At 36.4% G+C, this 17,975-nt stretch overlaps 1 protein-coding gene across 1 annotated transcript in view; it reads right to left on the bottom strand.

Annotated features, from left to right (window-relative positions):
• The window catches only part of LOC124170749 (adenosine kinase 2), a 41,639-nt gene that overhangs the window by 5,778 nt on the left and 17,886 nt on the right, over window positions 1–17,975 (bottom strand). Inside the window, exon 3 of the mRNA XM_046549676.1 lies at window positions 8,023–8,158. Within this exon, the coding sequence (XP_046405632.1) occupies window positions 8,023–8,158 (136 nt within the window). The remainder of the gene's footprint in view (window positions 1–8,022; window positions 8,159–17,975) is intronic.

Below are 17,975 nucleotides of genomic sequence, written 5' to 3'. Positions count from 1 at the left end.
TAATAGCTTTGATTTAAGAATGCAACTGAATGTAATCACCCTGGCATGAGTCACAACATGTAGTCCTTGCCTTGAGGCAGCAACATTCACCGATGACTCACAGAGTCCTTCGATGTGTCAACCACCTCAGTGTCCTAAGATTCCGATTTGATATTTTAGATCAGTAATCAATGCCAATTGAAATCATCAAATAAATGTTTTATTAATTCACTTTACTTTATACAATTACTTTATTTCAATTCACTGTATAACAGGAGAAAACAATTGGGTTTGATGTTCTTGTCTGCATTGTTAAATAAACGATTTATGATTTGTAAGATCTAATTAATATAAATGTTCCTGCATTACATACAAGATTTAAAAATCAATTTTCCCTTCCATACAGTGGTTGCAATTACATATTTTATTTACCTATGTACAGGATAGAGATTTTAATAACATATGCTCAGATGTTGATATTTTTCATCAACCAAAATTTTCATTTAAAAATTCCTAACAGACCCGTTTGTTATTGCCTACCTAACTAGTCTGTTTTGTTCTTAAGTACAAATTTCATTATATATTAACTATAATTTATTGTTAGTCCACTTATAACAATTTTTAAAATTTTAAAATGTATTCATCTAGGTATACTCTCATTTATTTTTTCCATCATTGTCACAAATAAAGATTAATATTTGTATAATACATTTAATTAGTGATGGACAGATCCAGGATTTTTGCACTTACTCACGATAGTTTCACACCACAGTGCACGCATATGACATACGTTGAGCTCTCCTTATCTCAATAAAAATGTTTCCACACAATCAAATATTTCATCAATATATCATTAAATTACATTGCAACTGCGCAATCTACAAAGTAATTGACAATGTTTAGAACAACATTGACTTCATGTGCTACGAGTGTGTGAACAGAACGAGACAACTGCTCAGCGACATCGAGAGGAAGGGGTGGGCAGCAGAAGTGCGTAAAGGAGAGGTGGAGGCGAAGGAGCGCGATCTTTCAAGCAACGAGACCACTAATGAGGGAGTCGAGGATGAACATGTCAGATTTTGTGACGTCGCTGCCTTCAAAGCGAAGCCGGGTGACATTCCGTCTCTACTTGTTTGAGGGGGCTAATGCTACGCTTGCTTCTTTGAAAATTGTGCTGTTTGGACAGTGTTGAATATAATTATAGTCTAGTTGAAACTAGAAAAGTTAGTGGCAATCAATTAGAGCTGAAAAAACTAAAATATCGTCAGAAATGTGTCACGTTTGGTCTCATTCTTTTTAAAATCTCATGCACGTCATCCAATTGCCGAAGCTATTGAGACATCTTATGGCCCAGACAGTCACTCACCTAGCATTTGTTCTCCAGAAACGGAGAATCGAGCAGGTAGGCCAAAAGGGGTGAGTTGGTGAGACTGGGTATGAATGAAACACCTTTCGATTGTTCTCGTGAAACTTGATATTTTCCTTCGGAAACAATGATTTATGGTCTGTGTGATCTTGGAAAAGAATAAAAAAATCAGAGGCACGGGCCGATGGAGGGCCGATGGAGGGCCGAGGGTGGTTTTGGGAAATATGCGCCGTGGTTATTGTCTTACAATGTTAAGATTCCCCCAATTGTTGTTCAATCTCTTGGGAAGATTCATGCTTTGCTTGTGATTTTCTGAAATCTGCGACGTAGTTACTTTGGCGTGGTTAATATCCTACAATGCTGAGATTCCCCCGATGTTTATTCAATCTCATGGGAAGATTCACACAATGTGCTAGGCGTATTTTGCCTTTTTTATTTCTCCGAAATTCTGCTATGTAACCCCTGTGAGATCTTTTTAACAAAATGGTTCATGAGTAGGACAAGCATCGCAGTGCGACGGCGCATTCGAAAAGAGAATCTGAACTCTTTCCACTCTTGTGGGGCGTTGCATTCACTGAAGCTATAATTTAACATTTCGGATCCAGATCCGATGTCTTCTGCGACTTAGGATCCGATGTATCTGATGAAGGGCAATATCCACAGATATTTGGATCCGAGGTTACCGATCCGAATATCCCTACTTTGTATAGGTACAGTAGAAGCCAGTTTTACGAGTGCTCATAACCCCTCGGAAATTTCTCGCAAAGCCAAGTGCTCTTTGTATCCGAAGGAGTTGCATAAACCCACCCTAGTCTCATAATCGTTCGTATACACAGTTTTTCTTTTGTTTCTGCAGTATTTAACAAAGTTAAACTGGTAGAAAGTCATTATCCAGCACAATATAATTGAGTATCAACATATGTAATATATTTAAAGAAGGAAATGGGGGATTTTCAATTTAAAAAAATAATAATTCGTTGATTTTATTCCCATTCTTGTATATTTTGATCGCCGAAGAAAGCTGTAAAAACAGAGTAACTAGTCGGAATCAATATGTTTGGTATGCGGTGGAAGTTTTTGGATAATTTTGCAAATACATCATACCGACAATATCAGTTCTGTCAAGTTTTTGCATGTTTAACCAGTACATCAGTCAGTTGAGAAAATTGGCCGAAAGATTCTCTGAAATACGGCGTGATTCGGTGATACAAGATATTTCTCGCAAAGACATTTTTCCCCATTGGAAATGTAGTCAACTTTCGTCTTTAACATCACACCGTTTATGGGCAGTCCTGGAGACCTTTGTTGATAAAACCACTTGAAAAGTGCAGATTCCACTTGTGGATGTTCCCCTTGCCACAAATATTTTTGGCTGCCAGGTGTTCCTAGTTTGTTCACTACTGCATGAATTGTATCTTTCTTTAATATTGTGAACTTCGTAAATGATTAGATACTAAACTGCCTCCGGATATCAGTCTTTAAAGTTTGAATTATACTGAATTTTGGAGAGTATGAAGAAGAGATAATGAAGATTCACTATGATTGGTCACTAAGAAGAGGATTTCTGCTATCAGCAGAGTAATTTTGCTTTTACAAATATTTCACAATTGATTACTCGGTGGTGCTGAGTACTCACTTGCTAACCTACGGTTGATTGTTATTTTACCATCTTGGTAATAATTGTGATTTTCCTACCTGGCAATAGCGGACGATGTCTTGATCGAACTACATTACTATGCATAAATGGAACATAGAAATATACAACGCCGGATAGCATGCAGCAACAGGTAACGTTGCTCTAGCTTTCCATAAGTCGAAAGTCAATGTAAGGGCGCCGATCTAACTACGACAATGCGCTTTCAACTTCCTTACCTGACACGGCAAAAGATAGAGGGGGCTTCACTACAATGTAAGTTCCCATGCTTAAGACAAAGCCTATTGTAATATTATAGAGACGAAGCCAGCCAAAGAAGATGGAGGGGAACTAACTACCTCTCTCACTGTCATCTTTCTCCCATTCCCCTCTCATTGATAGCTGGGCATAACAAAAGAAGAACGTAAAATGGGAGCGCACGGAGCATTCTCAAGGCCAAATATCACAAAATTGCTTGGACGTAACTGACTTTAGGTGTCGCAGATCTGACACACATCTAGTATTTTTAGTTTAATAAACAGATAATAAAAAACATAATAGTTAACGCTTGCTCAGCGGTGCATCGCCCTCGAGAAATATCTGTTGTAAAAGCAAGCGTACACAGTGGAAGGAACTTTTTGACCTCGCTAAATCCGATCTATTTTACATGTATAACATAGGCCATTTGGCGATACAAAGAAGTCTAATATTCCTTGCATGCTGTTTTTATAGTACGTATATTTTTTTTTTACTGATGATTGAGCAATTCCTATATTTCAATTATAATTTGTAAAAGGATTGAGGCCGTGAGATAAATGCATTACAATTATTCCTCATTTTTGCCTTAAACCCTGGTGGCCACCATTACCATAAGCATTGAAAATCATTAGCCAGGGTGAATACAATCAACAACAAGTGCTGTGATAACAAAATTAACATTAACTGAAAATAACATTGATTAGAAACTGCAAGTTTTTTTTACTGTACCATAACATCCTATGAAGCCTCCAAGGGATCTTGCAACTAATTGCACTAAGCCAAGCAAAGTTTAAAGGCCAAAAAAACAAATTGGCTTAAATGTAGCAAATATTTCATACGTTTACTTTTTATGCCTTTCTTAAATTACTCAAAAATAAGTTTCAATTTACTTCCCAACTTGAAATGGGTCTCAAATTGGGTCAAAAATTGAGTCCAAAATGGACAACGCACAATGAGAGATAGGAGCTGGTTGAAGGCCTCAGCAAGGAACGTGATTCAGCCAAGAGTTTTTGAGATTCAAGGAACAGATACCGCAAAATTCCTCCAGAAGAGAATAATATTGACAAATTGATACATTTCGGTCATTTTAACTGAAGCTAGGAGAATTTTGCTTGGGAGGAATCAAACAACACAAATTAACCAAATCTAGTTTCTCAGCTTTTAGAGCTCATCTGAACCAAAGCCTGAAAAATTAATAATGTACTTTCAATTACTCCACAAGTCATCAACTTTTTATGCAAATGAGTCTCTTTTTCTTTGCTCGCTGATTCAAATTTTTTAGAGGCATCAAAATTATGATTCCATAAGTTTTCCGGCAATTTTTGAGGGGTATTTTTTTTTTAAGAGAAGAGCAGTTTTCCTAATTTTAATTAACCCCTTCCACTTCGATTAAATTTCTCAATATCGTGCTCCTATTCTCTATTTTTTTTTCTGTGGTTCTGTTTTAAATGATAGGTGATGAAGTGATATTTTGTAATTTCTAATCAACGTAGAACCGTGAAATAAAATGTGATTATTAAGCATGGTGAACACAGCTATTGCTACTCTAATAAAATCATTTTAATCCTTCCAATGCATCATGTTTCATGAAATATTAATAGTTTATGCATAAAATGTATATTTTAACATTTCTAAGCTTTCAAAATAATTATATTGTTCCTCTAAATAGTGCTAAAATAATGAAAATCCGATGACGAGATACACTCGCCATTGTGCGCTTAGGTGCCGAAAGTTCATGACGAGCTAGACTCGTCATTACAGCGCAAGGGGTTAATTAAAGAAAAACTTAATAATTTGTTCCTAATGTTATACATGCTCCTCCACCTTAAAATGGATCATCCACATCTGTTTCTTCGCTCAACTGTAAGTGTTCACCGCTGAATTCAATTTCTTCAGTTTGAACTGTTCTTTTAATTTTCTTTTGTAGTTTGCTCTACCTTCCCATTTATAATTAACTTTCATGACTGCAAGGTGGATACCATGAAAACATGAAAAAAAACTAAGGTGATGATTTACCGGGTTTAACCTACTACCCTAGGCCATTACACTAATACCCTTGGTGGTGATAACCACAATGTCTTTTTTATAATAGATTTCATACTTCATCAATTTTTTTCATATACTACACACCTTTTTCTTAAGACATACAGTAAAACTTTGATTTTACGCAGTTGGAGGGACCGAAATATGGGCACTGTGTAAAATCAAAGTGTGTAAAATCAAGAGTTGGTATTGAGGAGGAGTATAGTTTTCAGGATAGCACTTGCTCATTATTGCTCGGAAAATGAAGCCTAATAATCTTATTTACTCAAAAGCAACACCACAGATGAGGTGTTACCTTAAGAGAAACAACGTTGCATTCCTGAACAGTGTTTCCCATGGTTGAACAAAATGGTTGAAATTCCAGCATTTCTGGCACTAAGATTACTTCTGTTACCCAGGAGAAATTTCGGAATGGTGATACTAAATGGTCGCAGAGAACCTAATTTTCGAAAATATTCTCATTAAAAGCAGTTTTCAGGATATCCGTTTAACCACCTGCAGACAAACAAAGATTGGAGATTGAAGAAATGAGATACCTGAGGATTAGTTTAAAGTTTACCGGGACTAGCCGCGGTGATAACTTTTACGGGAGTCACCCGCAACTTTCGCACGATACCTGAGGATAATCATCCAAATTAACCCCATTAACAGGGAGCAAACTTTTGCTAATACATCACAAAGGCTTTACACCCTCTGGGCCTGGGTTCAAGTCCTGGCAGTAGCAGAGACTTATCAGAGTTGGCCCTATCCCTACTTGAGTCTAATGTGGAGGGCACTTCCAGTGCACCACTCTGTCCATCAGATGGGAAGTTAAGTCCTGGTCCCTTTTGAGCTTATCATTAGAACCTGGCTAATGCCAACATAGGGTTCCTATCCCCCCAGCCCTTACTTCATGGCGCTAATGATCCCAGTCGTTGGTTACCTCCAAATAGCATACCATAGATAATACGGAGCACACAGGACCCGGGATATTCGGAAATTCAGATTTTTCCGGTGCTTAGATCACTTTTTTTAAATGAGCTATTTAAATGACCGCATAACTGCCGTCATGCCGCCCGTGATGAGTAACAAATGACTAATAGTCCGGAAAAATTTTCCTTCTTTATAATTTATACGCATTAAAAAAGCATTTCCCCATGAAATTTTAGCATTAGTAGATTGACTCTACCGGGAATAGCTTCTCTGTCGGCATTCTTCCGCGAATTCAGCGCCGGGACCTTCGACTCACAAGCCGTGTGACTCAGCTTCACGTAATATTTTGCTTCCCCATTCATGATAACAACTCCGGACACTTTTTGTATTTCGATTTAATGGTACCAAGCCATTCCTGAGTTTAAAGGGACTACCTTATCACTCACGTCTTGAATTTGACTTCAATTATTACATGACGATTGACGACTCGAGTTATTCTCCGAGGGCATTAACTCCCGTTCCGTTAAAACGCTTGCCACCTAGCGGAGTTAAGCTAATAGCTATTCAAGTTCCAACCATGTTTAATTTAAACCCTCTGACAACGAGATACAAGTTGAGTCGGTTCTGATAAGCGCGCAGCGCAAGCAATTTTTCCCCGCCTCCATTTGTCCCGCAGTTGTGGGATTAGCCTGGGAATGAGACAATGCATGCTGCTTTTACCATCGTGTTGAATCACCGTCGACTTACGTCCATACTAGAAGTACGACTATCTTTTTTGGATCACCTTGGAAGCCAAAATTTTGGCACGGGAGTATTTTTAACGACTCATTTCGCCGTCATATTTCGCTGGGGCGACGGAAAACATAGCGTTGGCAAAATTCTAAAAAGCCTTGCGTTGGGGATAGATATTCCGTAGCTCATAATTCTGGATATAAACAGCGTCGATCAATAAGTCGAATAATAAACGAAAGGTGATAATGTTAATATCTCCAGCGATCATGTCTTAATCAAAAGTAGTTACGCATACACGGCGATTGCCGTGTGTTTTAGGGTTCTATATCCTTCTACGGCGAATTTGAACTAAGAGCGACATTCGCGTGCGTAATGGAGCCTGAAATATTACTGAGAGGGCTTACGGGGAAGCAATAATTAGATTCGCGATGTTTTTAGTTTCACGCTCAACAGCGCGACGTCATTTCAACCGTTCCTGTATTCATTTTTGCAACTCATTGAGACGAAATAATAACCTAACTGCATATTGCTCCAGTCGGATTTTCAAAACAAGCCGAAAGACAACTGCGTAAAATCAAGATTAGCGACCTCTTAGGGGATGGGGTTATGCTGCGCAAAATCGAAAAACTGCGTAAAATCAAGAAAAGATGTAAAATCGAAGTTTCACCATTGCAATTCCCTATGCTTTCCGGCCGGACTTGAGTGCCGCTGCGTAAAAACGAGACTTGATGTAAAATCGAAGTGCGTAAAATCGAAGTTTTACTGTATTTTCATTAATTCTCATCAACCCCCAAGTTCCAAAATTTGGGCTATCTTTCAGAGAATTAATAATAATAATGAATGTTTACATTGACATGTCTATACTGTCAAATCAAAAATTGAAAGTTATGGCCTAGAGGAAGGGCTCTTTAATTTGAGTGCAAATACATATATAATTATACAGGGTCAATGAGCATAACACACACTACGCAAATCCCTTACAGTTCATTCTACATCATTTTACCTAAAAATGTATTTTCAGGGACAGTAAATGACACTAAGCATGAACCAAATATATTTTAAATTCAACGATACACCTCTTTTGAAAGGAGATATTTACCAGTAGGCTTTTCAGAATTGTATTGAAATCTGCCATTTACACCTTTCTCCTTCGCTCGGTCTTCCAGCACTGTACTATAGAAGTCACGACCAATGCAGCCCATAAACACAGCTGTATAGGGTTTTCCAATAATCCACTGAAAAATAATAAGAATGGAAATGGGTGTTATTTTAAACTAAATTCAATACTAAGCAATTAAAATGAAATAACATAATGATGAGCACAAAATTAAAGTATAATAGCAATGTAAGCATGTATATGAAATCTACTTGTTGGCTTATCTCTTTTGGTAAAATACTCTTCAAAGTAATACATAGTAGACATATCTTAAGTACACTATGCCTAAAAATTTTAAGCGAAAACTAGACATTTCTTTCTATATATGCATGGCTACTTATGCTAACCGAAAAGCATTTTATCCTAATGCAAGATAAATATTTGATTTTTCCAGTCATTTACCTGAAATAAATACCTCATCATTAAAACAATAAAATTTCTTTTTGGAATGTAGAGACAGTGACTATAAACAGCTAAACTGATACCGTGCAAGCATTACTGAAAGAAATTTTCTTTGAGATTAAATTATTTTATAGCAAAAGAGCTTTAATAATAATGATCAACATGTCATTTCACCTAAATTCAACAAATGCTGGTCAGTTGGGATCACATGCCTTCATCAAAGTTTGTGCATAGAGGTATACATAATCAAATTTAATGACTGCTTTACGAAAAATCATGGCACCTTAAAATACAACAGTTCACACACAGAATAAGACAATGACATACTAAGTATGGTCAATGGCATACTTAATTAAGAAATACTTGAATACTGAAATATGAAAACATAAAAAAATATGATAAAAAAGAAGAAAGTATATTTCATCAATAAGGAAATAACCTAAAACAGCAGTTGAGTGTAGAGGAAAATGGAAGAAAATATATATACAAATCGCTAATAATCTGGAACATTCAGAGACAGTTAGAGGCATGGGTAATGCAGTCTTTCCCCCACCAGTCCACTACATTTAAAAATGCCGAGGCTGTGAAAGGGGGTTTGAAAAGGAAAACCTCCTTACCCTGCAGAGAATCTAAAATGTAGCAACATCTAATGCACATGCCTTGCTTGTCTACTACATGTGTTGTATTATCGGAAAAAAACTTAAGGCAAAAATTTAAAAAAAGATATTTTCATCGTAAAATAACCAGACTTTTCCACCAGTATAGTTCATGAGCATACAAATAAATATTACACATTTAATTACAATCGTTACATTCCATAAACTAAGTCACCACAAAAATAGAATCATTTATACATACAACATGGAAGAAGAAAAGAGGTCTAATACCACATTTTTTCTAAATATCAATCACACTAGCATGTAAGCTGTGCCACATTTTTAGAATTAGGAAAAAGTTGGTATGTGAAATTAAGCAGCACCTATTCTAAGACATCCGATGAGATGTATGAGATGCATAGCAGATGTATAGTATGGTATTGGAGGAAGCGACCTACAGCTGAGGTCATTTGCACCACAAGAGAAGGTTATGAAACATAAAAAAATATGATTTAGTACATGGTGGAGAGAAACATCATCGGCATCGGCATTAGCCTGCTCTTAACACATTCAGTGCAGAGCACATCAACTGACGTAGTCCCGTCCAAGCCAAGATACGGAGCTCTGCTGGTCGGTCTAGGAGCCTTCTCTCACTTCTCTGCCTCCATACATAACTAATATCCACTTCCAAGTCCAATCATATGTATGGCCTTCAGCAAGCTTCCTTCTTTCATGTGGTGTGCGCCATTCGTAAATAGCAGTATTTGAATGGAAGTTATAGCCTCGAAACCTCCCTCTATTTTTCATCCATATTTGGAACTCCACGTAAGCGTATGTCATTATTTAATATCAATATTTATGGATAAGATTCTTATAATTTTATAGTCTATAGCTACCATTTTATCTTTCTCATTTTTTTCACGCCAAATTACATAAAATAAACATTTTTAAACCATAAATTTTAGCTAAATTGAGCTAGCAACCACGTGAATTCAAAAGGCTGGCTCAAATCCAATTTTTTTATTTATTTATTGAATTATTCAAACACAGCCAAAACGGCCTTTACATTGAATAGACAACTTAAAATCTGCAGCTTTAAAAAATATAAACTATAAAAAGGATATAAAAAAAAGAAAAAAAAAAAGGATTCAGAAGATGGCTTTTTGAAGCTGCCTCTTGAATGATCTGATGGGCATTGAAAGATCCAGGGAAGGGTGAGTAGTCGAAATGGTATTGATAGAGGTAGGGAGTCTGTAAAAAAGTTATCTCTGAGAGAGAGAAACACGGAATTTAGGTTGGTGTAGCAGGTGGTTATTACGGAAGAAGCGGGTGGGAATGTGGAGTGAAAAGAAAGGCAGTATTTCTGAGGATCGGAACTCGCCATTTAAGGCATTGTAAATGAAGGAAATATCATGAAAATTCCTACAGGAGGATAGTGGGACCAATGATAGGGCAGACATTACTTCAGAGCGAGAAGAATTATGGAGGTGAGGAACACAGTGTCGGACTACTGGAATAAAGAAATTAACTGGGCGTTCAAGAATTTTAAGGTTGGAGGGACTGGCAGTGGAGTAAATAACGGAGCAGTACTTGAGGATTGGGAAAACGCAACCGGTGAAAATAGCTCTCATGGCGATTGGATTGGTGAAATAGTGGGTCGATAAAGAACTGCGATGACTGAAATGGCCTGGGATTTCATTTTGTTGAGGTGCAGAAGAAAAGTTAGCTTGGGGTCGAAAGTTACACCCAGGTCATTGATGGAGGAATCTATCGGAACAAATTCATTAAAAATAGTGTATTTATAAGGAGTGAGGGTGCATTTTAAAGAAAAAGATATGTATTTTGATTTGCTTGTATTAGTTTTGAGTTGCCACTGAAGGCACAAGGCCTCGAGGGAATGATGGGAAGACTGCAAAGACTGAGAGTCAGAAGTATTCTCAACTATTTTGAATATTTTGCAGTTGTCTGCAAAGAGGAGAATTCCGCATGCGTTAGAAAGTGCACAGCTCGTAATATCGTCAATGAAGAGGGTAAAGAGAATAGGTCTTACTAGATATTCTACTCCAGTTTTCTATGATGAATGTCTAGCCTAATGTAAGTAGGAAAATATAATGAGGATCGTTGATGGCTAATGTCAGAAGTAGGAGATGAATGAAAATTAACGTGTCTTCAATAGTTCCATAGGCACACTTGAAATTAACTAACCCCACGTAATATGTTGGCCATTAAATTAAGTCATACATTTATCCAAACTACAAGGGAGAGCCCTGAGTATATGTAGTCATTTTCACAGCTATAATTAAGATTACATGCTACGTATATGAATCATGTAATATTTGGCCCTTTCAAATTCTCAAGCAGAAAAACCAATTAGTCTACATGCTCAGCCAGCCTGCGGAATTTTTATTAAAAATTATATCAATGATTTTTATGGATCATAAAAGTTCATGGAATTCAAGTGGACAAAGAAAACGAACTATAGGACTTAGTTTTGTAGAGTCAAAGAAAATTCTATACTTCTCATGTCGTTTAATCAACCTTAAAAACTCTTGTTTTTTTAAGTTCAAGAAAAAAACTAAACGCAACAAATGAATTTCACATCGGACAGACGCAGAAATAAAAAAGGCTAAAAGATGTCTTGTGATGTGAAAACTTCGCTTTCCGCGCAACTCACCTCTGCGAAGGTGGAAAGGAAAAAGGGTATCAGTTGTTGCCTTTCACGGAAACAGCTCATTTTTTTCTCTCATAAGCATACCGACTTAATCTCTTTACTATACTTCAATAACTGAGCCATATTTCTAATGCGTGGGATGGTTCCGAAAAATATCCTATCCTTAGTATTTTCACTCGAGTAATGCGTTAAATGATCAAGTCAATCTATACATAATCCTTTTTACCATCCTCAGTTAAGTGTTTTTAAGTCAATGAAGATGATATTCCGTGCTATAAATGACGATTTTCAAGAAAAAAGTTTGCAAAAACTTGAAAAATCGGCCTCAGTTACCGTAGCTGGTACTCGACTTGAGCGTTTCGAGTAACATTACAAATGTCGAGTCGAGTCGAGTAGTTATGGTTACAGAGCTTTCGAGGCTAGCAGGTCCAGCAATCTGCTGACAGGAAGGGCTATCATGAAATTCATGTAATAATACAGTTTTTTAAGTCGATAAGTCATTCTAATGCCTTGGCCTGGTAGTGGACTATATTGTAGTATGCATTGCGGTATTGCCTGGTTCAGAAATTATCACACTCGACTAGAGATAAAAAAAGTGCTACTCACACATCCCTAGTTTCCTTTACTAAATTAAGGCAGAACACATTGGATGGACAATTTGTACAACCCACCGAATTTAGCTCTTGAAAGTTTCTTACGGTACTGACTGTGTCTGAACTTTGAGGATGAATAGAAAAAAATGTCCCTCAAAAGTTGAAAGATAAACAATTGAAAAAAAGGAGAGGTAGTTGCTCAACACTGCGGCCCAGTTTCAGCTGTTAAGTGGAAAGATAAAAAAGTTATCACCATGATTTCTGCATTCCATGGCATAGAAATAAAGACCATAGTAAAAAGAGGGAACAAACTCATAAAACCAATAAGTATAACTGATCATTATCAATACATGGGTGGGATGGATCTAAAAGATCAGTTACTTCAAACATACTTGACTGAAAGAAAGAGTCTCAACAAGTGGTACATGAAGCTATTTAGAAGACTCCTGAATTTGGCTGTACTGAATGCTCTAATAATATACCGGGAAAACGCAAATAAAAACGACCATTCCATATTTTGCGACCAGCTAGCAGAGAAACTGTGTCAGACATATGCTTTAGAGGATGTCCGAGTGCCCGGCCGACATTTTGCCGATAGTTTAGTGCCTTGCTTGACAGAAAGACATTTCATCAGAAGGATCCCTCCCTCAGGAAAGAAACAACATCCGCAAAGGAGGTGTGTCGTCCGCGCAAAACATTCCAGGAGATGAGTTAGTTTGTGCTGGTGTGAAAACTGTGACGTGGGACTTTGCTTAGACTATTTTGAGATCTACCACACGAAGCAGAATTACTGAGGTAGGCCATTTTTATAACTGGTATACTCATCGCTGAATGTGTAATGCCTGCATCCCGCTCTGCTAAGAGGCGGCCCTTTGTGCATGCGCAACTAGAATATATTTAATGCCAAGTATTTTCTTTAATCGCACAGAAGGCGTAGGCAATACCTGAAGTTCAAGCTCAGCGGAAACGTAAGTTCTTGCACTGGCCGTGGGGACAACTTTTGGAAGTGACTATACGTAAGTAGTTGAGAATAGGAACCTGACAAATACTTTCAGTCCAACAACATTATCAACAGAATCCACAAAAAAGAAACAACTCATTTGCAGCAAATTGTAACCACTTAAAAATTGTGAAATTAAGTTGGATGAGAAAAATATTAACTTACACAATATAAATTTATAAATTATTGGAAAGTAACATTCTCATGAATGCAAAATTATTTTGCCCCTAAAGGCTTGAATTATTTTCTGATGGGCAAAAATAAATAATGCACTAAATGCTTGGGGGAAAGAAGTCAAATGACATGTATGTTCGAGTGACTACCACTTTATGCACATCAAGAACACAGCTGCGCCCAGAACTTGTGAATAAATGTAGAAATACCATTCCTCACTCAATACTGATGAGTGATTGGAGCAAAAGGTTGTAGTAGGATTTCACTAAGAAACATTAAACACCAGAGTAACTTGGACTTGACCAATAATTATACCAGCACACACAATCATGGCAAGATGCAACACTACTAAGGTGGAACCCTGATCTATCGTTCCCACATTGATCGTTTTCCCGCATTCATCGTTCGCCATTCCTGGTGCTAAATAAAGTTCCATACAGACATTCTAATTTTTTCCCACACCTATTGTTCCCCAAAGTATTGTTTTCCTGAATCGATCATTTGATGATCGCAGTCCCAACGTATTATTTTCCCACATCCATTCTTTGATGAAAACGAGACGAAATATGTGCAATGAGACATTTATGGCTAATAACGACAGGCACATAGTTTGAGCTTTGAACACTATTAGCCCAAAAGGTGTCTAACAGTGAATTTTGGCAATTGGTACTATACTTTTATTTGATTGAAACATTAGTAATGTGCATGTAATTAGAAAATGAATGAGACCAAACACGAGAACATTATAAATTATTTAAGCGTTGTTCAAGCAAGGAAATAGTAAGCAAAATCAATATTTAGGATACTTGAAAGAGATGTTAGTCAAATCAACAATATGACCTAAAGGCCGTTTTTTACACAGGGCACGTACTTGCACAATTTGACGTGTGTACGAAGGCGCAGTCAAAATTGCGTCGCGTAAAGCAGTGAATTCCTAAAACACATGCGAGAATGCGTGGACGTGAGATGGCAAAATAGCCCCAGTTCTAATTTCGTTCATGCATTCGCAGAATTCCATGCCATTTTAGAAATAAATGCAGTTCTAACCTGTGCAATTCCATGCCCCATGTAAAACAGCCTTAAGAGTTTCCATAAAGTAATAGTAACCCTGTAATTAGCTAAAATCTTGTGTTTCCTGGGACATAGGTAACCTAGCCTAACGTTCCCACATTGATCGTTTTCCCGCATTCATCAATTTTTAGTCCATCCCCCTGAAGAACAATAGATTGAAGTTCCACTGCACCAACTATATTTACACAAAGAACTTCACTTTTATCAGTAGATAAAAAGTTCACAAGTAGTCCATATTTTTCAAAATTTCACTTCAGAGGGGGAATTAGAGGAAAAATATCATCTAAATATTGATTGCATGTATCATTTTTGTCATGACTAACAATTACTACTCAAAGAGTTTAAATCCAACAATGGGCCAATAAGTGATAGCCATTAATGTGTAACTCCCATATTAAGAGTACTCCAGAGCTACCACCAATTTCTCAAGTTATTCCGACACATGACAGAAACTTCAGGAATTCATTTAGGACTGTCCTGAAGCTTCTCTCAGATATAAACCTAGGACTCGCCAGTTCAAAAACCTGCACTTTATCATTAGGCTAACATATCTTCCAACTTACACTTCATGTATGCAGTTATTCATACACATATCTATGCCCTTATTAGTGTGGCAGCAGAAGTATGTTACTATAGTATGCATTGTTGCTGAGATCATAATTCAGGAACCATATACCACTACTTTGCTACTATGGGTAACTATTTGCAACTAGGGGTAATAGTACATAACAACAAAGCATTAATTAAAATGAACCAAATAATAGTTAACTTCAGAGACCAATCAGTTGCTGGTAACACTATTGTGGCACACAATGCCCATAGCAAGTGATTCTTCGACCAGATAGGAAATAGTGAACCTCATTACTATTACTTGTGTGCCAACACAAAACTTCCAGCTTCCTTAAAATCCAAGCCTAGGTACTTCAAATAAAAAATTACTACTACCTAAGCTACCACCATAAGCTAACAAAAACCTCTATTTTGCAATATCCCATTTTTAGTTTTCCTCAACTTTGCACCACTTTATCATGTCCCAGTCACCCTTAAAAAGAACTGTTTTCCTGTATGTTACACTTTCCTCAAATTTAAACTAGTGTAGGTGGCCTCTTGAAGAATGTAAAATAGAGCATTATATTTAACATAATATGTATTCTTTTAGCTCAAGATCCCCTATTTTCCTGAAGTTATTCTTTCTACATCTATTGACAAGTAGGAGTGCATAAAGCAATTACGCCATGGCCAACAGGTAAACTGAATAAAATATACTCGGCCAAAAATAGAACTCTGTAGGCTACCAGGATCTATGCAAAACCACTTCCATCTAATCATTTTCCAAAAAACATTACTGTGATTAAGGTCTCAAGAAGTAATCCTTCCATGCTTCTTAGTGCACAGATTCTTAACACACTCAATGTGGATCGCCCTGAAAAGTAAAGAATGTAACTGCAGTGTAGAGAGAGAGAAAGTGCATATATTTTTTTGAAGAAAAAATGTTAAGAGCCTAAAAACATTTTGTGTTTACGAAAAATTCCTAATATTCCAAGAATCCTAAAGTGATTTACTCACAAAGTATAAAATCGAAGAAAATTACGACTATATTTCAACGATAGTTAGCTATACATATCAACAATGCATAGTGGCAGTACTATTCTATGTTTGATGGTTAGTTAATTTGTGCCATAGACAACCTATGCCACACATCTTTCAGGTGGCTTGTTGGATACTACGCGCACGTAGGTAGACGAAAATGGGCAGATATTATGGCTGCTGAATAATTTATGACATTGAAAGTCAGATCACACACTTAGGTCATGGTAAAGATAACACTTACGTTTGCAAATTTTTCGTAGTAAATCTTCGTTACGTATAATTCTTTTCATGCAACATATACTTCTAAATTTATTCACTTTTTGTTCCCTTTCCCTACATCATCATAAATGTGAAGGCAATCGATTAGTTAAAATAAAATATATAATATTTACACAAAGTTGGAATGAAAATTTACTAATGCCATGGAGAATTTTTTCGTTCCCTAGAAGAATTTTTTTGTAGAAAAATAATGTCCTAATATGCTAACATAGGCAGCAATATAAATTAATACTTTTGGGGCTCAAAAAATGGAGAGCTATCCTTCTTTATAGTTCTTCAAATTTTACCAATAAAATAAGCAATAATTAGAGAAGTACTAAAAATATTTAATATACAAAGCCAATTTATGGTTTAAAAATGTTTATTTAACATACTTTGGCTTGAAAACAATGAAAAAGATGAAATGGTGCCTATAAACTACAAAATTATAAGTATCTCAAACGTTGGCCTGATAGGTACCCGAGGATGATGCCGCTGCGTCGAAACTAGTCGTACCACAAAAATAAATTGGTGGATTAATACAAAGTTTGTTTGTTTTAATTATTGAACTCTATTCCTATATCATCACCAGAGTGTCATTAGTCCAGAAGTTAGAAATTCAAATATGACATTTTCTATAGACGAAACGTTTTATCAACTATTTAATAAAATGTAGTCATAATACCTATTCCATAAGTGGATTTGCTAAGCTATTTCTTAAAAATTTACCACCAAATTTAAACAAAATAGTAGTGAAACAGTTTAATTAAAATCAATCATAATGTCACATGCACGTCAGTTGCATTGCGCGATTCTTGCAGCACCATAGTCAAGTAGGTCTTCTTCCTACTTAACAACAGACTTTATTTGCAAGAAAGCAATACAACTATGCACGAAAAATTTTTATGGGGAATACAAAAGAAATCAAAATCCCTCATTGGTGAATGGAAAATTAACTTGAAAATATTTAAAATGCTGCATATCATGGCAAGAGGACACTTTTGAACATCAATTTATACTTCAATTCGAGGGAAGTGCCACAGAGCCAATCTTTCTATTGAATTTGATGCCAAATCCTTGCACAACAGCCAATTGCAAGATTTTTAGACTCTTTAAAAATATACAAAAGAGTATGCTTTTCGGTTAAAAATTATCTTCATGACAAATGCATGGCCAAAAATTAAGATTTACAGACACAACATAAAAGGAATTCATGCTTCATAATGTCACCCACATTTATATAGGGGTATTATCTATTTTTTCGAGATGTAGCATTCCATTTTCACCATCATACCCTTGTCACACCTTAAAATATTGGAATACACATTATCTACACACTTACTACATGGAACTGAACTTCTGATACACTATTTACTAAATGCATTCTATTAATCAGAAAAGATGGTTCATTAGACAAACAATGTTCATGGCAGACTCATCAAGATATCAAGCTCTGCCATCACGGTAGGTAAATCGCTCTCATGACTTACAACAGTGAATCCTCTCACTTACAGACATTAACGGCCCTATAAAATATGCCT

The sequence above is a fragment of the Ischnura elegans genome, chromosome X (genome assembly GCF_921293095.1).
Source record: "Ischnura elegans chromosome X, ioIscEleg1.1, whole genome shotgun sequence".
NCBI classification, from domain to species: Eukaryota; Metazoa; Arthropoda; class Insecta; order Odonata; family Coenagrionidae; genus Ischnura; species Ischnura elegans.
Note: the sequence above shows the minus strand (reverse complement) of the source record. Positions and strands in the feature narration are given on the sequence as shown.